The sequence below is a fragment of the Kogia breviceps genome, chromosome 1 (assembly GCF_026419965.1).
Source record: "Kogia breviceps isolate mKogBre1 chromosome 1, mKogBre1 haplotype 1, whole genome shotgun sequence".
Taxonomy (NCBI): domain Eukaryota; kingdom Metazoa; phylum Chordata; class Mammalia; order Artiodactyla; family Physeteridae; genus Kogia; species Kogia breviceps.
Window position 1 is genome coordinate 46,457,001 of NC_081310.1, and position 25,443 is coordinate 46,482,443.

Genomic DNA, 25,443 nt, shown 5'->3' on the forward strand with positions numbered 1-25,443 from the left:
TTTTATCTCCCTTGCCCTCCCTCCCTACACCCCACCCTGGTTTGGGTTAATGATTTACTCATTCTCCAAGGCAGAAGAATACTGCCTGCTCTGGAAAAATGATATGGCTTTCTCAACCCACTCATCATTGGAATTTTTCCTTATTTCCCAACCTCTCCTGTGGCAACTGCCATGAAGCATGGGCACTCGGCTCTTTGTTCTTTTTAAATTGGGATTTGCACAATGCTCTCCATGCCAACTGCAAAGAGAGAAGCTGCTTGGTCACCAAGCCAGCAGCCTGACAGGGCTTCCAGCCATGGACACCATAGAATCAGCCCATTCTAACTTCCTGGGAGTCACACTACCCATAATCACAGGCAGTTCTGGGCTTTATTCTTATTCTGAACATCACATCTTCTTTTGCTCAACCTCCTTATTTTTCTCCTTCCCTATCATCATCTACTCTACCAATGATTGTATAATGTGAAACTAGTAGACCATGGCCACATAGATAAGGTAGTCTAATAAGGAATCTGTGACTTCAAACCTCTCCCTCTGAGCCCCCAAACAGTTTTGAAACTATGGGGTGAAGTAGAGTATGGAATGAAATAAAGGCACTGAGACAGAGACTCCTCCTCCATTTGCTACTTAGTAGCTTGAGTAGTTAGATGCAGTTGGGAAAATAACTAAGAAGCAGATGACCTCCCCTTGGTTATCCAAGCAGACAATCACCTGGCTTTGCAACTTGAGACAAACTTCCTCATCCAAAAAATAAAATAAAACAAAATAAAATAAAATAAAATGGGTGAACTTAATAATCTCCAAGATCCAGCTATGACATTCCATGACTCTGAATCTGAGTAGGTTTACATGTCTTTTGGAACTTACCTTAGTTCCACCTCCTTAGGGATTAGCAGCAGCTGCTTGCATAATCAACCTTCTTTCACAAAAGCTCGTGAAAGAAGGGAATGGGGGTAGACCTGTAGGTTTCCTTCATGTTTCAGCACATGAAGATGGACAAAAAAAGGCTATTATGGACAACCTCCACCTTCCCCCTACCTTTCTCTTACCTCCTACCTTGTCTTCCTCTCAAGAGACAACTAACTGCCTCTTTCTTCATCATGAAGATCAAGACTACCAGGAAAAATCTTTCTCAAATCCCAGCCTGCATGCCAACAACTCGTATATTCACCCTCGCTGCCTTCCCTCCAGTCTCAGAGAAAGATGTGTGCTTTCTTCATTTCATGTCTGCAACTGTTGCCTGTGTTCGGAATCCCTTCCTTTCCTACCTCCACAGAAGGGCTAGTCTCTTGAGTATACTTCTTTAAAATTGTTTCAGTATAAAATTATTCCAACCATTCTCTAAAAGGTGGAAATTGAGGTTATAAAATTACCTTTTGCTTGTGCTTAGGAGCAGACCCAAGACTGATTATTTGGGAGAATATTAGATTTTTGCATAAGAGTGCTGTTGAGAACACTGTTCTTTGCACTATGCAGTTTTCTCTGTATGTGGTCCCCTAGGAGAAATTTTGGTCCAGTATGATTACCTGTGCTTGTTGTTCTCTTGAGAAGCTGTTTGTTTTCATCACATAAATAGAATAAGCCATGGAGCTTAGCTCATCTCCCTCTTTGTATTGATTCTGGGAAGTTCATAGCTAAATCTGTAGTCTAACACTCTAATATGCATGCATTCATTCTGCATACTGAATTCACCACTGACAATCTTTTCTTACCTGTTCTTATTTTCCCCTTTTCCCCCTTTCTTATCCATACATTTCTTACTTTAAATTGCTGTATCATATTAAAATACAAGTTACACCTTAAGTCCTGTCTGCAATAAGGCAGGGTAAGACTAACCCCTAAGCAAATGAAAACCATTTCTTCCAGAGACCTCTTATTTAGAAATATATATGCAAAATGTACAATGATTTCTCTTTCTGTAAAGATTGAGTCTAAATATATGAATAAGTAAAGAAAAACATTGAATAATAAGCCTTAGAAAAGGTTTATATTTGCATTTTAGTATTGGCCAAAATAAATTCTTGAAGTAAGGTGATCCACTCAAATTAATTGCATAAAGATGCTATGGCAGCTCCCCAAGAACTCTAAAAACAGGACAGACCACTACTGCATAGGCCATTTTCACTATGAGTCCTTTCCAAAACTACCCGAGATGGACTAGGCTACTAAGAAAAGGAAAAATGTGATTGTATCTATTTGCTGACCAAGGATCTATGATAATGCAGGAAGGTCCCAGAATGACAGAATTAGGGATGCTGATTTTTTCCATTATATTAAAAATCTATGGAAAAGAAGTAGACCAAACTACTGAACAAAAGAGTTAGATAAAATTACAAAATGTATTTAACTGAAAGTATTATGCTCCACATGGAGTCAGTTTGAATAACTGTCCTTCTAATATTGGACTGTGAATGTCCCATGATGATGTCCCATTTCAATAGTTAATGGTTAAGTCATTGAATAAACGGCAACTATTATTACAGTTACTACCCTAAATCTTCTTGTACTATATGATAGTTGCCAATTCTCTGTTGACTTTGAGCTCCTGCTTAATATATTCCCCTTCTGGTCTCTGCTGCCCAATTGAGTACTTCTAATTGGGAAGAGCTAAACATATAAATGATTCTTAGAATGATTATTCTGATACAATGTACAGAGTTAATTTTTATGTTAAGGTGGAGGAAGACTAAAAGTAGAAAGACAAGTTGGTTAGTTACTATAGACATTCAGATTTAGGGGGGCCAAAGATGATTAGAGATGATAGTACTTGGCTATATTCTACTCAGTATTGCAATTATATTCATGTATGTCTCTTTCTCCCACCTGAACTCTTTGAATACAAGAATTATATCCCTAGAGCCTGTTACTGCATCTAAAACATCAATAGTAGTCATTCAATAAACGTTTGTTGGAAACAATGAATTAATGAATGAGTGGATCAACGAACAGAATGAATAAGATGTAAAAGAGGCCATTGTGACTTTAAAAACATACCCTTTATGCTCATTCTTCAATCAAGCAGGGAGAAGTTAAAAATCCATACTTGAAGGGGAAAAGGGCCATTTTACCATCTTGCTCATCACCACTCTCCTCACCAAACTTTGGATGTCCTTCAGGTTGCTGGTGTTCCTCATAAAACCTACTGCCCAGAACTAAGCCTAGGCTCCAGACACAGCCTGATCAGGACTGTGTCTAGAGGGAGCATCTCTTCCAGAGATCTGAACACTTTATCCCTTTTTAACAGAGCCCAAAATTGTTGGTATAGTTCTAATGGCCACATCACACTTTTCCGTAATATGGAGCTTATTATGTTTATCATTATTTTCACATTGATTTCTGTAAATGCAACTATACATCAGCTTGGTTGATATAGTTTTTATATCCTAAAGTCTAAGTTCATCCCTGTAAATTTTCATGCTGTTGTGATGAGACCAGCATTCAATCTTTTAAATTTTTACTTGAAATAATTTTGAATCCCTAACTCTGTCATAGTCCTAAGTGCTATGACACCCCTCTCTCCCAGTTTTGCAGCACTCATTCAGCAGGCAATTATGAGTACCTACCGCATAGTGAGGACAGATGGTAGACCTAGGCCTTCCTAAACAATAAATCTTTTTGAAAGCATACTAGTAAGGAGATGCTCATTGTACTCAGCTTTGCATTCTTATACTCACACATGAAAGATGCTTAGGAGGGGAGATAGAGCACAGATTCCCTGTGGGTCAGGGTGAATAACATCTCATGCTTTCTATTTCACGATGACTCCTTATTACTATAGAAGGCACGATCTTGCCCCTGTAAATTCCACACCTCCTGCACATCTCTTTTTCAATCATATGCTCAACATCTCCTTAAGGATGCCCACCGTCTCTTCAAACTCACTGCTGAACCCAATGCCATGTCTCACCAAACACTTTTAGTTATGAAGTATTTTCAACAAGTATTATCTCATTTGAACATCATCATATTCCTTTGAGGTAGTCAGAGCAGTTAGGCACTTCTCTGCATGTTCTTCACTAATATCATTCCACTGCTTAAGTCACTCTACTACTTAAGCTCTATTGCAGCTTCCCACCTCATTGAAACTAAAGCCAAAAGCCACACAATGGCCTGATAGGCCATGTGACCTGTACTCGCCAACTAATCTCTGTTTAGCTCATTCTGCTCCAACTCCTTGCTCTTCCTCTGCTGTGGATTCCACGTGGCTCACTCTCATACTTCCTTCATATATCTCCTCAAATACCATCTTTTCAGGAAGACCTTCCATGGACACCCTTTAAGTGTGTTTTTTTTTAATATTACAGGTGATTTTTATTTTACCTATACAATAATGCGATTTCTAAATGTTCCATGAAAGTACTCTTTTAACATTAGAAAATTTATAAACACACACTGGTTTTATAGACAGTTTCAGAATTCTTTATGACTTCATTAACAGCAAAATTCCGTGCAGAAACTATAAACCAATTGATAATGAAAATTTTTTTAACATCTTTATTGGAGTATAATTGCTTTACAATGGTGTGTTAGTTTCTGCTTTACAACAAAGTGAATCAGTTATACATATACATATGTTTCCGTATCTCTTCCCTCTTGCGACACCCTTTATCTTGCTTCCACAGCCAGCACTATTCCCTGTCTCCCTCATTTTTCTGTATTTCTTTCCACAGCACTTATCACCATCTGGCATATCATGTATTCACTTGTTATTTGTTGATTGCCTGTCTCCTCACACTAGACTATAAGCTCCATGAGAGAAGGAAGTTTTCTCTTTACCACCTGCAGTGTCTAAAAGAGTGCCTGGCCTAGAATAGGTGCTCAAATAATATTTGTTGAATATCTATGAATATGAATATGAATGAACACATAATTAAATTATGTGACTAGGCTGGAGCTAGGACTAGAGTCCAGTTTTTCTCATTTTTAGTTTCCTAGTTCTTTTCACCATGCCATAATAATTTCCCTAATCATTTCAACCTGTTGCCTTTTCCTGTCTAGACTACTATAAGAGCTTACAAAGTCATCTTCCTGCCTCCAAGCTCCCTGGTTCGTAACGCTGATTCTACATGCTGTCTCCAGATTAGTTTTCTGGAGAATTATTTCCATTTCTGGTATAAAGAGTTTAGAAGCCCTGATCATCCCTCTACTGGAAACAACTATAACTTCTTGATACAATACAAAAATAAATTTTAAATAGTTACGAGGTTGAAAGGAAATTAAAGGTTACCTCCAGAGCCCACATACAAAGTAAAAATAGGAATCCAGAAAAGTAAACATTCTCTGAAGCAGCTGGCTTCCCTGAAGGCTCTGCTGGTGCCCTTGACCTTCAGTTTGATGGCCTTGTGAGAATCTTAGATAGGAAACAAAATATCTTAGCCAAGATAGGGAGTTTTATGGAAGAGCTCTACATAAAGCCAGGACCCCGAAGATCTATTCCATAAATAAAACAGAACACCAAAAAAAAAAAAAAAAAATTTAAAGCTCTTCATCAAGGGGAACAGCAAGGAAACACATTCTGCAATCTTGGCCCAATAAATAAGGTGAATATCTCCCTTGGGAAATAACCACAAATCATCACTCACCAGTTTTCACTCCAAATTTGTAATACCCTATGGTTTAAAAAACTTTATGCCAATTATATATATTTAAAGTGGTTTAATGTTCCTAGTGCCCCAGGAAATTGGCATAAGTAAAAGAGTATATCTTCAATCCAGGCCTGAAAGACACTGGATAGGTAAAATTTCAAGGATCGTGGGCTCCCAATCAAACATCATAAAGCACATATGAGGAAACAAGGCACCATGAGCAAGAACCAGAAAAATTATTCTGTTAACAAATAACAGAATCAGACTAGCTGATATAAAATATAAAAGAGGTATGCTTAATATGTTTTTTAAATTAATTTTTACTGGAGTATAATTGATTACAATGTTGTGTTAGTTTATGCTGTACAGCAAAGTGAATCAGTTATACATATACATATATCCACTCCTTTTTAGATTCTTTTCCCATATAGGTCATTACAGTAGAGTTCCCTATGCTATATAGTAGGTTCTTATTAGTTATCTAGCCTAACATGTTTTTAATTAAACTTTTTATTTTGAGATAATTGCTGATTCACATATAAGAACTATTACAGAGTAATAACGAATATCCTTTACATGGTTTCCCTCAATGATAACTTCTTGCAAAATTATAATACAGTATCACAACTAGGATACTGACATTGCTACAATCCACCAATCTTGTTCAGATTTCCCATTTTACTCATAATAATTTGTATGGTTTTAGTTCCATGCAATTTTATAACGTGTAAATTCATGTAGCCATCACCTTAAATTGTTTTAAAAAATAAAAAAGAATATCCAAAGTATGAATAAGTAACAAAAATTGATTTTTTAAATGACTAGGCAGATACAAAAAAAGAACTAAATAGAACTTATGGAGATGAAAAGGATACTAATAAAAATTAAAAATTTATTGGTGTGTTCTAAGAGCAAGTTAGCCAAACCTGAATAAAGAGTCAGCTGGGCAATAAATCCAAAAATATTTACTCAAAGTGTAACACAGAGAGGCAAAGATTAAGAAATTGAAGAGATATTAAGAGACATGAAGTACAGAATGGGAAGTGTAATATATATTTAATAGGAAATTCTGAAGGAAATAATAGAAAAATTAGAAAAAAGATATATTTGAAGAGATATGACAGAGTAAATACAAACAAATGACAATTAGATAGCTAATTTTTCAGTAGTATTAATGGAAACCAGGGGACTGTGGTATAATATTTGATAAGAGAAACAAACAGCCAATCTAAAATTGTCTACCTAGAAAAGTTACTTTTTAAGAAGTTTGGTTACCAGGGGGAAAGGAGGAAGGGACAAATTGGGAGATTGGGTTTGACATATACACACTACCGTATATAAAATAGATAACTAATAAGGATCTACTGCATAGCACAGGGAACTCTACTCAATACTCTGTAATAACCTATATGGGAAAAGAATCTAAAAAGAGTGGATAGATATATGTACATGTATAACAGATTCACTTTACTGTACAGCAGAAACTAACACAACATTGTAAATCAACTATACTCCAGTAAAAATTTAAAAAACAAAAACAAAAAAGAAGTTTGGTAAAATATAAAGACATTTTCATAGAAATTAAAATTAAGAAAGCATATGACTAGCAAACATTTAATAAAGGAAATTCTAAAAAAATGTCTTTCAGGGATAAGCCAAATGATCCCATAAGGAAGATCTAAAATTCAAGAGAGATGGTAGATATTAAAACAGATACATATTTTAAAAGATGTCTATGGATTGATTGATCAATCAATATTGATTGATGTATGTATTGATCTATGTATCAATACATAGATGTATGTATCTATGTATGTATCAATACATAGATATCTCTATACACAGCTCATGGCTCCCAATAGTTTACTGTTCAAATCCCTTAGCCCAACAGCTAAGGCCTTTCCAATATAACTTTTCCAATTTTCTCTCTTTCTTACTTTTCTCTAGGAAATTTTCCTTCCTTTCAAATTGTTGTCCTTATGGAGGCCTGAATATGTTTGCACATGACTTTTGTATTTGGGTCATATCTTTGTCCTTGCCTAATAAACTCTTTCCTGCTCTTTACTATTCATATTTTAAGGAATCCACATTTTATATAATGTTTTTCCTAAGTACTAAGCTCATAGTGATTTCCATTGTCTTTCCCTCATCCCTTGAGACATATATCCTCTGAAACAATCATTATATAATTAAAATAAATAAATATTTATCATGCACCCACTATGAGCTAAGTACTTTGCTAGGCATGTAAGACTTATTATACCTGACACACAATATAGAATGGTAGTTGGTAACACAGGATCTGTAGTCAGAGTTTAATCACTGTCCTGACACTGCATGATGCTAATTAACTATCTCAGTCTCAGTTTTCTCGTACATAAAATGGAGATAAGCAAACTATCTGCTTCTTAGAACTATAGTTAGCATTAAATAAACTATTTTATTGTGTTTTATTGGTAAAATAGATAGATACATGGTAGATAGATGGATATAGAGACATCACAGTACCATGTATATATATATGCTATATGTTTTTATATATATATATATATATATATATATAAAATCTTACTATGACTATAATTTACCTGGATTATCATGACATATTTGATTGAGATCTGAATTCTAAATCATAAAATCCTAGGAATAAAATTGGCATTAAAATTCTGTGAGAATTACATTATTAGGAGTACCAAGGTCTAAGGTCTAAGAAATTATGTATGTCAGGAGTCTCCAAGAAGTAAAGATGAAAAGCCAGCTTGCTCTACCCAGAGTGTTGGCACCGGCTGAGAGATGTTGCCTTGGAACCCTGAGGAGCCCTCCCTGCCATCCTGTTCTTTTGGCCACAGTTGATTAAATTCAAGGCTGGCCAGAAACCTATGATTTCTAGCCTGACGTGTAAAGATGAGTTGGGCCAATTCACATTAATTGTCTCCAGAATATGAACCAAGATTCTGCAAGAGACTGAGGCAATTAGCAATTGGATGTGAACCTTAAGAGAAGATTCAATGAGATAAAGCCGGAGCCACAGAAAGCTGAGTCTAGTTTTAAACTAAAGCTATAAGAGAATGGGAACTATGAGTAATCTAGCAAATTGGGAACAAGATATGAATGATGCAGGTGCACTAAGATGTAGAGAACCCTGCAGCCTTTGAGAGAAATGAAGTGTGAAACCTGCCTTAGTCCCTAGCAGCCTTCTAGCTCCACTTCCAGCCCATATGTAATCGTACAATAAATCTTTTTTTTTTTTTTTTTTTTTTTTTAGTTAACTTGAGTGAGTTTCTGTTCTCTACAACCACAAAAGCCTAACTAAAATGTTTGGTAAGAATATTGGCTAATCTGTGACATCACCTCAAAGAGGCCCTTCTCATTGAAGGGCCCTGTACCCATTTTGCAGGGTCTGCTCTTTCTCTCAATCACTGTCTCCCCAGCTAATGAGGATTCATCTTACTTCCCGGCTACTGTAGTTGACTATTTCTCTGATTATCAAAATTTGCTCTGTGTTTCATAGTTTCAGAGCCATCTGGGAGCTCAGCCACTCAAATAATGAGATAATGAGTAAAACAGTTTACAGCCTTTCCCTCCTTAGCTAACATATTCACACTTGCATGGGTATCTTTAGTTACTTTACTTAGTTCTGAATATGGCAATCCTACAACAGTAAGGGGGCCAGTAGGAAGGATTACTAGAGTGTAGATTCTTTCTTCAATACAGAGTAGCACATTCTACCCTTCCCAAACCCTTGCCCAACACTGTCATTTCCCCCATGTCATTTATTTTCCATTCAGATATATGTTAATTCATTTTAAAAATATCAATTGAGCACTTCCTATGTTACAAGAACTATGAACGAAGAGCCTACAGTCTTGTACAAGAGACAGATAACAACGGGTAATTACAATATTGTATGGTAAATCTGTACTCAAGAAGTAGTTGGCCAACTTTTCCTGTAAAGGTCCAAATAGTAAATATTTTAGGTTTTGTGCGCCACACACTTTCTATTATAACTATGCAACTCTACCACATGAAAGCAGCCATAGATAATATGTAATTCAATGCATGTGACTGCATTCTAATAAAATTTAATTTATAAAAACAAGTGGTGAGGTAAATTTGGTCCATAGGCCACAGTTTGCCAATCACTATACTAGGGTAAGAACATTCTTTTATTCAACAATTATTTATTGAACACTCTTAGTATTTGTTGTTCTAGGTGCTAGGGTAAAATAGTAACTCAAACATACAAAAACCCCCTCTCTAATGGAACTGACATCCTAGTGGAGAATATGGACATTATTAAGCAAAAAATTTAAAATACATAGCATGTTAGTGACAAATTCCAAAAAGAGAAGTAAAATGGAGAAGAAACCATAAAGAGTCAGAGGAGTTGGGATTTTAGGTGAGGTCACCAGAGAAGTCTTCACTAGAAGGTGACTCTGAAAAAAGACTGGAAGGATGAGGGAGCACTAGCCATGGAGGAATATCTGGAGGATGAACATTCCAGCAGAATGAAAAGCCACTGAAACATTTATGCAGCAGGAATATGTCTGCCAAGCCAAGGGACAATGAGAAGGCCAGTGTGGCTGGAATGGAGTAAACAAGGAAGAGCATGGTGGGAGATGACGGCACAGAAATAACTGATGCCAGATTAGGTAGGGCCCTGTTGGTTACAGCAGTACTATTGGCTTTGACTCTGAATGAGCCGGGAAGCTGCTGGAGAATTCCAGGCAGACGAATGACTTGATCTGAAGTATACTCTAATAGGGTTACTCCAGGCGCTCTGTGAAAAACAGACTGCAGGGTGGTGCAAGAGCAAAAATGGGGAGACCCATTAGGAGGCTATTGTAATAACACAGGTGAGGGACAATGGGGTCAGAGCAGAGTGAAGGCAGTAGGGAGATAAGAAGTGACACAAAATGAGATAGATAATCCCTATGTGAGGACCCAAGGAATGTTACCAGGAAAGAGGAAGTGACATTCTAACTGAACTTGAAGGATAAGTAGGAATCAGCCAAGCATCAAGCTAGGAAAATCAGGTCCACAGCCACAGATAGAGCTCCTGGTGAGAAGTGAGAGATGCACTGGGGTTCAGAAAATTAATGGGTCAACATCTTCCTCCAGGGGATGACGCTCTGATGAAACAAATCTTCAGAAAAACCCGTGATGCCCAGACTAACTACATATTCCATACACTCCCCAACCTACTTCTCTGTGACTTTCATTCAGTCACTAAAGTAATAGGCAAACAGTGTTCCTAGAGGAAAAAAAAAGGAAAACATGTGTAAGTGTGCAGCTGTCTTTCAGATTCCTAGGCTTAAATTCTAGGAAAAGATCCCTAAGTGAAATCCTCCGAGACAGACTGGCATCTGGCCAGGGTACCAAAGCCAGCACCCCAGCTCCTAGGAAAATACCCAAGTATCTTGAACAACTGAATGTGTTTGGAGACCAGGGTCTCTCCTAAAAATTTTCTAAGAGGAAATATTTTTAACCCAGACATACCACAGGGCTCTCTCACAAGTCTGCCTATTTGCCTAGAAAATAGCCATGAAAAGGAGAAAAACAACCTCTCCCCACTTACCTGGGGAGAAAAGTTCACTAAGCCAGCCAGGTGAACAGAAAAATTGTGGGTTTCACTTACTCTATAGACTTGTATCTATTGAAACTACGGAGAAATTGGCCTGTAGAAAAACAACCAAGAGACATTTCTATTTGTTAGTAAACTTTCTGAGCTTACCAGAAGGTATTCTTATATCTTCTCTCCTATTCCCTTTACCAGATAAAATGAGAATGAGAAGGTGAGACTTGTCTCTTTAGACTTTGCACAGCCTGTGCATTTTAGTGGAGGGATTTAGATGTTTTCTTGCTGTTCAGTTTTAAAGTTTCTTCTCCATTTCTTTTTTCTCTGCCTTCTTCTACCCCTTACACTTATTTTCCCCATGCATGTTTTTTTTGGCTGCAGGGAACTTTGAATCCCAACTTCAAAAGAAACCTATAATGAAGCCTAGCTGATGTTTAACAGATCTGCCACTGCAGGGGCCCAGCCCAACCATTCCTTTGGCTCAACAGCCACAGAGGGTGGGTGAGCAAAGCACAGCTAATCCAGAGCATCCAGGTCCATGCAGCACCAATTTCTCCACCTGTTCCCTTGAATGTCACATGCAACTGTCCTCCTGTCCCATAGATACATATCCTATAGTGTACAACTGCCGACACCACTCTGTGCCATGTTTATGCAGGGCACCTCCCAGCCCACCCTCTTGAGCTCCCTTTTAGAGGGAAGTAGACCATGCTCTAGCATTGCTATATACAGCAGTTCTTCTGCCCTCAAACTCCCCACCATCAAAACTCAGGACATGAGGCAGAGAAGAGACAGTGAGGCACCAAGACACAGAGACTTCAGCCTACCACAGGCATCAGAAAACAAATGCATGGCATCGCCTGGATCCCACTGTCTGCTTCACAGCATGGTGACATTAGGTGGTTAATGACTCTCACTTAAACTGTTCTCAGCCATTTGTTTGTTGTTGTTGTTGTTTGGGGGGCAGGGCGCTCACTGAGCAGCACGTGGGATCTTAGCTCCCAGACCAGAGATTGAACCCGGGCCTTTGGCAGTGAGAGCTCAGAGTCCTAACCACTGGACAGCCAGGGAACTCCCCTCAGCCATTTGTTTTTATTTGGTGATTTTTCTCCACATGATAACAGAGTGATGAAATCTGACCCATAGAAACCAAAGCAAAGAGGTAAACACAGTGCTCTAGATTTGGTTGGATACTAAGCTCAACTCTGATGTGTAAAGGAGAGAAAGAGTAAGGGATGGAAAGTAGATTCAGCAACAAAGAACCCTTCATCTCTGAGACATAATTTTAGAGAGAAAAACAACAGAAACAAGTCATGAACAAAAAGAAGCTGAAGCCTCCAAAGGTTAGGGAAGCTGAGTTTCCCTTAGGGCATAGAGATTCCCTTGGCTTGGCTTCCTAGGATGCATCATAGGGAGTAGTCAATGACATTTGTGATTTTACTAAAGTGGACTTTCAAGCCCTTCTTTCCCACAGCAATTGTAGACCCTCTCTTAGGGCAGCTACTATGTAGAAACAGACATCTGGCATATGTAGCCTTCCCTTTCCACAAGCCAAGTTCCTCTATCTTGGTAATTCTGTTCAACTGGCTGGGTAATTTATCTATAATTCATATCTCCTTCTGACCAGCCCCAAGTCTGATAAATACTCTCCCTTTGATAGGCCCATCTGGGTTACAGATGTTTGGTGCTGGATTCCTCAGGCTCTCTCCTCCTGTCAGAGCTTTTGGGAGAGGAACTCCTTTGGGCTACATTTCTGGTTTCTTGCTGGGGGTGGGGAAAGAGAGAACATTGAGCAGGATTTGAGAAACAGGAAGAAGTGTTCATAAAGCAATCACTGTACTTGCATGTTAGTAATCTATCTGCAGGTGTGTCCCCCACTTCCCAACCACCCCCTACTAAATGGTGAGCTCCTGAGTAGAGGGTGTCTCTGCCTGGCACGCTCTGCTCCTCAAAAAATGTTTGGAAAAACTTGTTGAAGTTGGGTCTCTTTAGGGTCACAAAATAAAGGAATTGTGAACTTGAGCACTGTGATTTAATTGTAATAATAAGGCTGCTAGATATGGGTTAGTTCAGACACAACCACCAACTCTACCAAGTCACAGGCCCTCATAGAAATCCAGAGATCTACACCTCTATGAATCCAAAGTCCTTTCAAACAGTCTAAGCCATGGCACAGAAAAGCAGTCTACATTCTATGTTCTGCTTTTAGTGCCTCAGACTGGATTTCACCCAGGTATTTAGATAAAATTACTAAATCCCTCCACTAAGATATTAACACTTACTCTATGTATTCTTTATATTTGTCCCTTTGCTTAGCTTACTGTGTCTGGCACATCACAGGAACTTGATAAATAATTGTTTTTTCAAAATATGCTTCTTGCCAATAAGAGTTATGAAAAACAGTCAATGTTTTTAATAATAAAAATTCAGCACAAGAAATACAAGGCAGAGAAGATGGAGTATGAATAAAGGGTCTGTACATGAAATAAGTATAACGGAATTGGGAAAAAGAAAACCTATCCTTTCCACTATGGTGTGCCTTCACATTTCTCCCTCTAAAAGAGGAAATTCATAGATAAATATCCTTTTTTAAATCATAAGAGTAGAGATATAAAAGTGTGTTTCCTATTGTGAATAAGTACTAGACATCTGAGAAAATCCCCCAGCATGAAAGACAGATAAGAATTAAGAGGAAAAAAAAAGGAAAAATAAAAGTTGACTATAGATGAATCAGATATAGTGCACAGGGAAAAAATTCAAAATTCATCTTATTTTTAGCCTCAAAAAAGGGTGCATCCTTAAAATAAAAAGACTAATATAGAAAATCAAAGAGTAAAGTCTTGAATATATGATTGCTAAAATTTAGAAAAATTCATTAGAAGAGTTGGAAGATAAACTCAAGGAAATCTCCAAAACATAGAACAAAATAACAAAGAGATAGAATATAAGCGAGAAAAAAGACAGAGAATAAATTCAGGAAATAAATCCTCAGGCATTTCAGAGAGGAAAAAGAGATCAGAGAATTAAGAAATATCAAAGTAATCATTTCAGAAAATTTGCCAGAGGTAAGGGACATGTGTCCAAATTGAAAGGACCACTGAATATCAACAAAAGAAGAATAAAAGGCCAACACTTAAAAAGAAATTATCATAAAATCCCTGAAGTAACAAGGTTAAAATTCAAAACTGATTTTTAATAGGAAAAACATTCACCTCAAAACACATAGTTATAAGAATAGAAGCTAGAGGCAACTAATGAATCTCTTCAAAAATTTAAGAGAAAATATTTTCCAACCCCAAATTTTACACCAGGACAAACTATCAGTTTGGGGTAAAGGCAAAATAAAAACATTTTGAGAAATGCTTTTCTGAAAAAGTTACCTAAGACATCCTTTCTTAGAAAGTTACTTAAGGATGTTTTCCAGTAAAATGAGGTTGTAAATTAAGAGATATTCATAAAATTCAGCACATAGTGACTCCAATTCCCCCTCAAAAAAGCAGTGAAGAGAAGTTCCAGGATGACAACTGTGCAGCAGAACTAAAGATAACTGGTCAAGTCCAGAAGAGGAGAAAAAAAATGGAATAAACTTGAAAGGAGAACTCCAGAGGAGTGTTTAAAAAAAAAAAAAAAGACATTCTATAGATTAGCTAATATGATAAAGCATTTGAAAATGATTGAAGATATCAAAAAAGAAGGAAGGAAGATAAAAGAAGGGAGGGAGGGAGGAAATAGAGACTCAAGGGGGAGGGTGTGTGTGTATGGGAGAGTGGGGGAGCTATGCCAGAAAGGAAATATAGTAAAAGAATAAAACTTTGTTCTGCATCCAAAAGAAAAATATCCTATAGTCATAATGTTGTAAATATATATACCTGACTCAACCAAAAATAGTAAAATTACTATATTAGAAAAATGCAGAAGAGAGAGAGGAGACAAAGTAAAAGTCTCATCTTTGTAATAAGAGCAAGTTATGCATAATGTTTAAAATTGATGAATCAGTCCTAACCACTGGTGGTTCAGTGGTTAGGACTCCACACTTTCACTGCTGAGGATGCGGGTTTGATCCCTGGTCAGGGAACTAAGATCCCACAAGCCAAATGGCGCGGCCCCCTCCAAATAATAATAATAATTTTAAAAAATAAAATAAAATTGATGAATCAAGTTATATAAATATAATATTTGGATATATGTATATGGAGGTTATTACCAAAAGAGGCAAGTAAAATAATTAAATATGGGAGAAAGGCTAGAGAGTGGAGAAGGATGAGTAAGAGTTAGGCAGGGGATTGTTGTTCTTCCTTTTGGTACAATTTGGTAAAACTGCCTTTTGGTACAATTTGATATTTTAACCAGGAGCATTTATTTTTTATTTAAATGTTTTTAACTATCAAAAAAGTATGACTAGTTCCTTTTATTCCACAAAGTGAGTTTTACATGGAGGGGTGAGAAAGTATGAAATGTGTCTGGGTCTACAGATAGAAAAGGATAAGTTACCATGGCAACTCTGAAGTGGTAAGAGGAATAAGTTATAAACACCCGGATGAGGGCAGTGGCAGTAAGTATTTAGAGACACAAGGGGCCACTCTAAGAAGAGTGATGCCTGGGTACCTTGAAAGACAGCTCTCTCAGTCAAGGCAGTGGGTTGCTGTAATGAGCTAGTAGACAAATGAGAACAAGCCAAATTTCCCTAGAGAGTTCTCTGGAGATCCTAAGAGTTGGCAAAGATTGTTGTTAGTGAGGTTTAGATTCTGCTTAAGGTTATCAAAATCTAAAAAACAAACCCAAACAGAATCTTTCTTATGCAAATATTTCTGGTAATGTGATCAGTTCCCTGGGTATTATTATGTAAACAAAGGCTTCCCATCTGTCAGTTCTAATAATGATAATAACTAACGTTAGTTTAGAACTGTTTCTGTACTTTGAAAACTTTAGAGTTACCAAGCACTTTCCTGTACCTTATTTCATTTGCTTCACAAAAATAACCCAAAGATATAGGTAATGCAAAGTATTACTGCAATCACCCTCATTTTACAGACAAGACATCTGGGTTTACAAAAGTGACTTGCGCAACTTACATAGCTGGTTAAGTAGCAAGGCTCTGGAACTCAACTCTGTCCTCTGATTGCAAATCTTACACTCGATCCTTGATGTCAGACATCTGAGCTACAGGTGAACCTATTCATTGGTGCTAATTGTCCATGCACAGGGGCACCAAGAGGACTGCCCACACACACGACCATGAATTACCACACAAATCATGGCCAAAAACCACAAAGGCAGCCATTCAGGTATTGGGTGGAAGCTGAGATCTAGTCCTCCCGCCTCCCACCAACACTACACCCTACCTCAGGTGTGGGCCTTTTTATAATTTGTACAAAGGTACCAGTTATAAATGGGGAACCCTTTCCCACATACACAAATTACTAAGTTTACCACCCACCTCTCTCCTTTCCTACCTCCCTCTAACATTCCCCAACTCCTGCATCAACCATCAAATGGAAATCCTCCTATTGGCTTCTGTCTCACAACAGATGACACATCAGATCCATTTATTCATTAAAATAAACATGAAATAAACAACTATGTCTCAGCTGCTGTTCTAGGCACTGGGAACGTAACAAGGGTCCTGGTCACATAGAGCTGATATCCCAAGCCAGGTAAAGACAAATAAATACACCAGAAAAACATCAGAAGTGATGTGTTACAGAGAGAATATAAATTCGTTGACATAATAGCGATTGACTAGTCAACTTGGGAGATCAGGAAAGGCCTCTCCAGGAGGTGACATTTAAGTAGATTTTGGAATGACAAGAGAAAACTCACCAAGGGAAGACCAAGGAAAAGAGGATTCCAAGAAGATGAATCAGCTAGTGCAAAGCCCTGGGGCAGGAACAAGTTTGATCTGTTCAGTGGAACAGAACAGTCAGTGAGGCTGTGCAGTGTGGGTAGGGAGAGCAGGGGAGGAAGCTAGAGAGGAAAGCAGGGGTCAGGTTGTGAGGCAGGAGGCAGGAGGTGAGCTTGGATTTTATTCTAAGAACAATGGAAAAAAAACTAAGAAGGGGAGTCACAGGATCTAATTCACCTTTTACATAGGATCTTTCCAGATGCTGTGTGGAGAATGGAATTTAATGGGGCAAAAGAGGAAGCCTCCAGTCATCTAAAGGAGACTTGTGGTTAGATGTAGAATGTCTTATGTTCATAAAGCTGCTGAACTGCTCAAACTGCTTCACACATGGGCCTCTTCATGAATTTGTGTTACTTTGCTGGAAACCTAAGACTATAAAAGGAATGCTCACGTATAATTGGTGCTGATTGGTTTCTATCGACATATACCTTGTTTGCTCTCTGTGAAGATACCCTGGCTTCCTCTGATAGACGAAGTTGTTCAGCTTTCATGTGTCTTAAGCACCTGGTGCATGTGCATTTCACACCACATACACAGTTGTCTGCTCCATAGAAAGTGAGTTGTGAGGGCTGTGTCTCATCTTAATCATCTCTGTGTTCCTAATCACCCAACACAACACCTGGTACTTCATGAAAGCTCAATAATACCTGGTGGAGTAGATGAATGTTTTATTCGGGGGCTGTGTGAACACTCTTTTGTCTCCAGAAGCCAAAAGGATAAAACGATGTTAGGAATGTACCCTACAAGCCAGATACCCCAAGCCCCAGTCCCTTACCTCCTAGGTGAGTCGGGGTCGAAGCAGGTCTTGTGCACGTCAGCCCCCTCCGGGTCACAGCAGTCACCATCATCAAAGTCGTTCAGCATATTGTTGCACTCCACGTGGCAGATCCCATCCCTGCGATTCCAGGAGTAGCACCGGCCCTGCAGGCGGCAGTCGCCCCCGTCGTAGCCCGTGAGTGGGTGCTCACACTCAGGGTCACAGTGGTCATTGCCAATCTTGCTGGGCTCACAGTTCACGAGCACAACACGGCGGCGCAGGGTGGAGTTGTGGACCTGGTGGATGTTCAGCCGCCAGCTGATGTTGTAGCGGCTGAAGGCTTCACTGAGCACTTCGTGCTGTCGACTGATCTGCTCCTCACTCACGGTGGGGTTCAGGCCCTCGTCGTCACAGATGTTTACTACCTGGTAGCGGATCACCTTCTCACCCCGAAGGGGCCAGTGCCAGCTGTACTGGGAAATCAGTTCCACGTTGTCACAGGCTGTTTGCCCACAGAGCGGGGGCTGCAAAGGTGACAGAATCTCAGGCTCCGGCTCAAAGCCCTGGAGAACCTCAAGCCGTGGGTACTTCCCGTCTCTAAAGGGGGCCCACTGTTCTTCCAGAGGCTCAAAACTGGCTGTCAGGAGCAGGGTGGTCAAATCCTCCACCTCACTTGGCTGCTGAGGACTGTGCTGGAGGTGGCTTTGTGGGAGGGCCGTCGACCAGAAGACCAGTGTGCCCAGGTGTCCACGGAAATAGTGCCCGTCCTCGGAGCTATCCCCACCCAGGAACAAAGAGCGACATGATGCCATGAAGGGACTGTTCAGGGGACCAGACTGATCTGGACTGCTAGCCACCTGAGTGCCATCGACATACAGGGCCATGCGCTGTCCATCGTAAGTGGCTGCCACGTGCGTCCACTTGCCTGGTTGATAGCGACCGTGACCCATCATAATGGTGGCTTTCTTCACGCGGTCAGTGCGAAGAGAGAAGAAGAAGCGAGCATCTCGCCTTCCCACATCCTTCCCTGAGCGGATCCCCAGGGCCCAGCCCTTGTCACTGATAGTGTGGGAGCAGTTATCAAACACACCTGGGAAAGAAGGAAGAGTCGAGGGGAGAAATACCAGATACAAAGGGGATGGAGAAAGGGAGAAGAAAACCCATATAAATAGCAAGAATGTAGGTTTTTAATGGGAAAAATATAAGTGATACAGATTCTCCACCTAAGATGCCTGTCCAGTACCCCATATCAGGCTGTTCTGGCAACATCTTTCCCCAAAAGGAACTTAATTTGAGATTCCATCCAATTTAACGCATTCTGGTGTTTTTAAATAACCAAAATGGAAGTCGTAAGGGGATGTCTAATGCAAGTGAAAACCATCCTCACCACTCTGTCACAAACGTTCCTCAGGGTGACTCTGTGTCCATGACTTCCTACTCTTTCCACTTTCTCAGAAGTCATGAGGGCCTTCATGGTTTTTACACAAGTTAGTAATCTCCTACCCCTTCAAAAGGTCATTTTTCTCTACTGAATACTGAAATGATGATTCTTGTGGGAAAAATAAGGAGAAGGCTGTAACATCCCAGACATGTTATTCTCTCTAGTGCCCAAGGGCAAGGATACCCATCCATAGTGAACAGTTGTTCCCCAGAGTAAGCAAAATGACATTGCCCCACGGTCCTAGACTAAGAAAACCTAGTCAAATTATAAGAATGATTGTTTTATAACCAATAACGCCCACCAGAGTACAGAAGTGGAACTTTCCCAGGTAAACGAAGCTTCTCACCACGTGCTACCTTACTTACTACCTTGCTCATAGTAGGCCCAGGTCTCTTAAGTCCCATAAACAAAGGAAGGAATTCCTGTAGATAACTATGTCACTAACAAGTTGGCAGCAGGAAGAAGTAATCAGATGCAACAGGACCACAGATGAAATAGGAAGACTGAAGGCAATTTGGAGGCCTTGAATGTTCCCAGCAACCCATCTGCAGTTATGAACCCGCCATCCTCCTGGTCCCTCTTATACTATATAGGCAGGGTCTCAAGAGCAGACTTCAATTGTAATTTACATAGAGGCAGTACATTCACACAGGAAATGCTTAGTAAATACTGCTTTAACCAATGAATGAATGTTAGAAAAGTTGGCTGGCCTTTAGATAGATACCTGAGGCTAATACCAAGAGTTATTCTTCCCCAGCCTCCCCCAGTCAACAGTTTTACTTACTTACCTGAGCTCCTATATAATCCACCCAAACAGTACCACTCTATGGACAGTGTGGATTTTAAAGCCATGAGTCCTCCCATTCTAATTGCAGGCAAGTGTCTTAAAAGTAGCTATGTTTTTCATAAATGATAGATTATCTTCTCTTATGTCTCTAACATAAATCAGTATCTTGTGATTTAAAAAATAAAATGTTCTTTTTAACAAAAGCAACTCATCCCCAATCTAGCAATTCTAACAATTAGACTTCCAAGTACTGGTGATGACTAGGTATAATACAATGGTGATGTTCTAGTATTGTTTGGGGGTTTTTTGTTTATTTTTACATTGAGGTCTGTATGGTAAAGGAATGTAACAATTACTGCTTTACAAATTCTTGTACTGGGCAGATTTTCAAAAAAGCAGAGAAACCTAGTGAAACCAGTAATAAGTCTCCTGCTTCATAGTTTCTCCTTGGTTCACTTATTTCATAAGTACATTTAGCCTTAATTATGTCCATCCACTAACCTATGAACAAATGTGCTGCAATATTTAATATCAGAACCATGGAGTTACTAACCTCTCAACTAGTAAATATCAGCTGGTTTTTAAGAGGAAGAATTGAGGAGGAGACTATTTCATATTTGTTGCATATACAGGTATATATGAGTTGTGGTATATATTATTAGGCTTGACATATAATTTACTAGATAATTAGCTTGTTACCTGCCAGCATCTAACTGCAATTTGGAACACATTAGCTTATTGTCCTTAGAACTTCTAGTAGCAACAAAATAATTGTTTCTACTTATTTCACTCATAGAAAGCTATTAAAATTATAGTGTGTCTAAAATGTTATTTCTAACTTCTTGAGACACTACACAGAAGATGGAATTTTCTTATCATACTAGTCTAGTTCTGATTAATCTAAATTTTAGTAATTATATTAGAAAGGATTTATTGGCCAAGAGCATTAAAATAGTCAATTTTAGTTGGGAGTTGTAGAAAGTATATAGAAGTATTACTTTCTGAATGATTATGAAAGTAACGATTCTTTACCCTCTAATTTAATAAGATGTCATAGCAGCATATGTGAAACCTCACTAGGTACCTAGATAACTGCATTCTATTTGCTGTATTACCACTGCTCATACTTCATCTATAGGAAGAGAGTAAATAATTGTTGAAGCACTGCCCTGCACTCATTCCAGAGAAGGAAAAAAAAAACATATTTAACAAATAGAATTTTCCAACCCGATTACTGTGGACTGAACATTTATGTCTTCCCAAAATTCATTTGTAGGAACCTTGCTCTCTAATGTGAAGATATTTGGAGATAGGGCCTTTAGGAGGTGATTAGGTCATGCAGGTAGTGCCCTCATGATGGTATTAGTGTCCTTTAAGAAGAAAGCTAGCTTCTCTCTCTGCTCGCCACCATGTGAGGATACAAGAAGACAGACAGCCATCTGTCAACCAAGAAAAGGGTTCTCACCGGACACCAGATCTGCTGGTGCCTTTATCTTTCCTAGCCTCCAGAACAGTGAGAAGTAAATTTCTTCTATTTGACATCCAGTCTGTTGTATATTTGTTATGGCAAACCAAAGGAACTAAGAAGCTAATGTCATCAACACTAGCCGTGGATCAGAATCACAAGTGGAACATTCACAAATACAGATTCTTGTGAAACCATGTTGAGAGCTGCTGTTATTCTATATTTTAAAAACAAATCAAGAGTTTTCCTGGTGGCACAGTGGTTAAGAATCTGCCTGCCAATGCAGGGGACCAGGTTTCGAGCCCTGGTCTGGGAAGATCCCACATGCCGCGGAGCAACTAAGCCCATGCACCACAACTACTGAGCCTGCACTCTAGAGCCCACGAGCCACAACTATGGCCCACACGCCACATCTACTGAAGCCCACGTGCCTAGAGCCCATGCTCCACAGTATGAGAAACCACCGCAATGAGAAGCCCACACACGGCAACGAAGAGTAGCCCCTGCTCTCCACAACTAGAGAAAGCCTGTGTGCAGCAATGAAGACCCAATGCAGCCAAAAATCAAATAAATAAAATAAATAAATTAAAACAAACAAACAAACAAACAAAACAAATCAAGCTTCTGACTGTTGTTCAGTGGGTGGAAATGCAGAAGACAGAAGCTGGGAATCTTAATTTTTCCAACCAGTGGAAAGGAATTAGAAAAATTGTTATCAATAAGTTGTCAGACTTGAAAGTGGAAATCGCATCTGAAATTCTTTTCAACCATTTATTTTAAACCATTTGTTTAAGGATCACATCAGATAGAGCATTTTAGGTTTGTCTGAGGTCTCTACACAACCATACGTTCTTGCTCATTAATTCAGAAAACCAGTGGAATGAAAGGAAGTTAAAAGAAACAGGAGCCTGTTATGAATAAGTGCACAGATACAATGCTGTTAGAGAATATGGTTAATGGATTGTCTAGGATTCATAATTAATTGAGGCTTTTTATTATCTATAATACAACTCACATTTAAGACTACTGAAATGGAAATAAATGTCCTCTGCTCCCACTAAAAGATCTATTATTCCAAGGGAGGAAATTGTGGCATTGAAGCATAGTATGCTTACATCTCCCTGAGAATCACTGCTAGCCACCCCAACCTCTTTCATGAGATCATGAGTGTGTCCTTGTGGGGATTTTCAAAATTTACAAGGACAGAGTGACTAAATGTTTCTACCCACTGCATCTTCTGTATTCTTATAGTCTGTACTGGTTAAAATCTGTTCCTCCAATCTGTAGGGTATTGAATGGGAAATTATCTGATTCTCTTCTCCCTTGAGACTGAATAAACCAGACTGCAGTTAAACTAGAACTGCAGTCTGTGCTCAGACAAACACAGACTTAGCCCCAACATTGAACCCGTAACCTGGAAGCTCTCTGCTTCACCCCTAGCTGGTGGGAAGAGGATCATACTTGGCCACTTGAAGTGCTGTCACCCCACTAAGCCTTGAAGGGTTCACATTTCATCTCACTGTCTTGCTCTTCCTAGAAAAAGAAATTCCACTTGGAATTAGTCATTTCAGTTCCTCAAATATTTGCTGAACATCTCATTCATACCAGATGTACACACTCTTCTCAGCTTTGGAAGAAAAGGTAGTCTTTGCACTTGAGGAGTTATAGTCTCATGGGAGAATAGGCAACATAGGAAATAATTTTAATATAATATCAGAACTAATAGGTGAGTGAAAACAAAACCTAATCACAACCCATAGTTCAGAGATGATTTCCTGAGGGGATGAGACCCAAACCTACTCTTGAAGAGTGTGTAAGAATTGACCAGGCTAAAGAATTACAGATCATTCCACACAGTGGCAGGATGGAGAGCACCAGAGGTGAAACATGTCAAGGTAGGTCTTGTATAACACAGTAAGGGTCTTGGACTGTGTAAGTTAGGGAATACCTAGAGGCTTTCCTACTGCTGCCAAATGCCTCTGATATCCTAAAAGCACACAGATGAACTCTAGCATGAAACATCACGTGGTTGACCTTGCCTTGCACACTAGCTCCAACTGCAATTAAGAAATTTTTCAAGGCTTACAGATGGACAACTGTGGCATAAGAAATACATGAACACCACAAGAGTTCCATGTAGTTAGTTCACCCATGCACTTGTTGGGTAGATATTTATGCAGCAATACCTAGTCGCCGATCTCGGTACTTGGTGCTTGGGATTTCTGTAATAATCATACTGTTATTTGACATCATCAGGAGTTCAGTATAGTCAGGAAGACAAACCTTAAATAAACAACTACAATGAAATATGCTGACAGTTGGAAGTATAAATAGCTCTGTGAACAGCACAAAAAAAAAACCACCTTTATTAAAACATGGACATAATAAGGCAAAAATTCTCCCTGAAGTTACTAAATGTCAACTGTCCAGCACTAGACTACCTTCTTAATAACTTAGTTCCAATCAAATCTGCCCATGAAACTAAGGTTACCTTGATTACTAATCAGAGTGTCTGGGAAGGTTAGGGAGACCCAAAGACAAAGAATTCTAAGAGGTAAGTTCAGGCATTCCCAGATCAAAGGTCCTGCCATTTCACCCAGAAACATTCACTGTAATATTTCGTAGAACCTGCATTTATATAAAATATCCACTTTAGCTGAATCTTCTAAACTGTGATGTAGTATTCTTTTGGTTAATATTTTTTTCCTTCACTTCTTATCATGTAATGATATCTCCCATTTATACAGTACTTAATCTTTCCAAAGCAATCTGGTGTAACTATCATTTAAATGGTAAAGCCATCCTGTGAGCTAGGCAGATTAGTATCATCACCAGCCTTATTATATAGATGAGGACACTGAGGTTCTGAGAGGGCAGGTGTCAGGCTGGGTCCATAGAGTACACTAGAGCCAGCGTGTCATGATTCTGAGCCCAGAACAGTTTTCTACGCTGGGGAAGACCATAGTGCATGGTGGTTACAAGTATGAGTCAGCCAGAAGCTACAGTCTCCAGTCTACCACTTAACATGCTGTGTGACCTCAGAAAAGTTACATCATCTTGCTGAACCTCAGTTTATTTACTTGCAAACTGTACCTGTAAAATAAAAATCTGTCCACCACTGGTCTTCTCTTCAGCATCCCTCAACCACAAGCTGAGATCACAGACCTACCTCATGACATTGTTGTGAGAATTAAATTAAAGAACATATGTGAAGGATCTTAGCACAGTGCCTAACTCATACAAAGAGATTAATAAGCATTACCTGAGATGACTAGAAGGAATTTGATGATGAACTATCAAAGGCAAGAACAAATTAGATACAAAATCAGTGTTATGAAGATGAATGTTTAACAACTGGTTCTCTGAAGGGATAAAACCAAACAAACAAACACTGATTGTTGGCATTTGCTAATTTCTGTGGTGTAAATATTCCGACAATGGCCAATTTTAATTTACTGATGTCCCTGAACATGGAGTTGGGAAGAGAGGTGTACAATTGGCTCTGGTGAGCTAGTCTGAGCCAATTCCACCACTAGAAAGACTCAAAAGGAAAGCAGATACAAGCCACAATGTGTCTCTTTCATCCCCTGACTATTAAAGTAGATGTGGCTGCTCTGCTGGTCATCTGATTTTTTTATAATTAAAAAGGGATAAGTGTGACTTTGAGACTTACTATAAAGCTACAGTAATCAAGATATTGTGGTATTGGTGAAAGAGTAGACAAACAGATCAGTGGAACAGAATAGAGAGCCCATAAATATAATCAACTTATCTTTGGCCAGGAGCAAAAGAAGCATAATGGAGCAAAGACAGTTTCTTCAACAAATGGTGCTGGAACAACCAGATATCCCCATGTAAAACAAAAAAAATAACATAGACACAGATCTTATATTCGTCACCAAAATTAACTCAAAATGGATCACTGACA

At 38.9% G+C, this 25,443-nt stretch overlaps 1 protein-coding gene across 3 annotated transcripts in view; it reads right to left on the reverse strand.

Annotated features, from left to right (window-relative positions):
• Nucleotides 1–25,443, reverse strand: part of PAPPA2 (pappalysin 2) — a 328,458-nt gene that overhangs the window by 264,319 nt on the left and 38,696 nt on the right. For all 3 annotated transcript variants that reach the window (XM_067031083.1, XM_059051959.2, XM_067031094.1), the window contains exon 2: nucleotides 17,841–18,912. In XM_067031083.1, coding sequence (XP_066887184.1) covers nucleotides 17,841–18,912 — 1,072 coding nt within the window. The remainder of the gene's footprint in view (nucleotides 1–17,840; nucleotides 18,913–25,443) is intronic.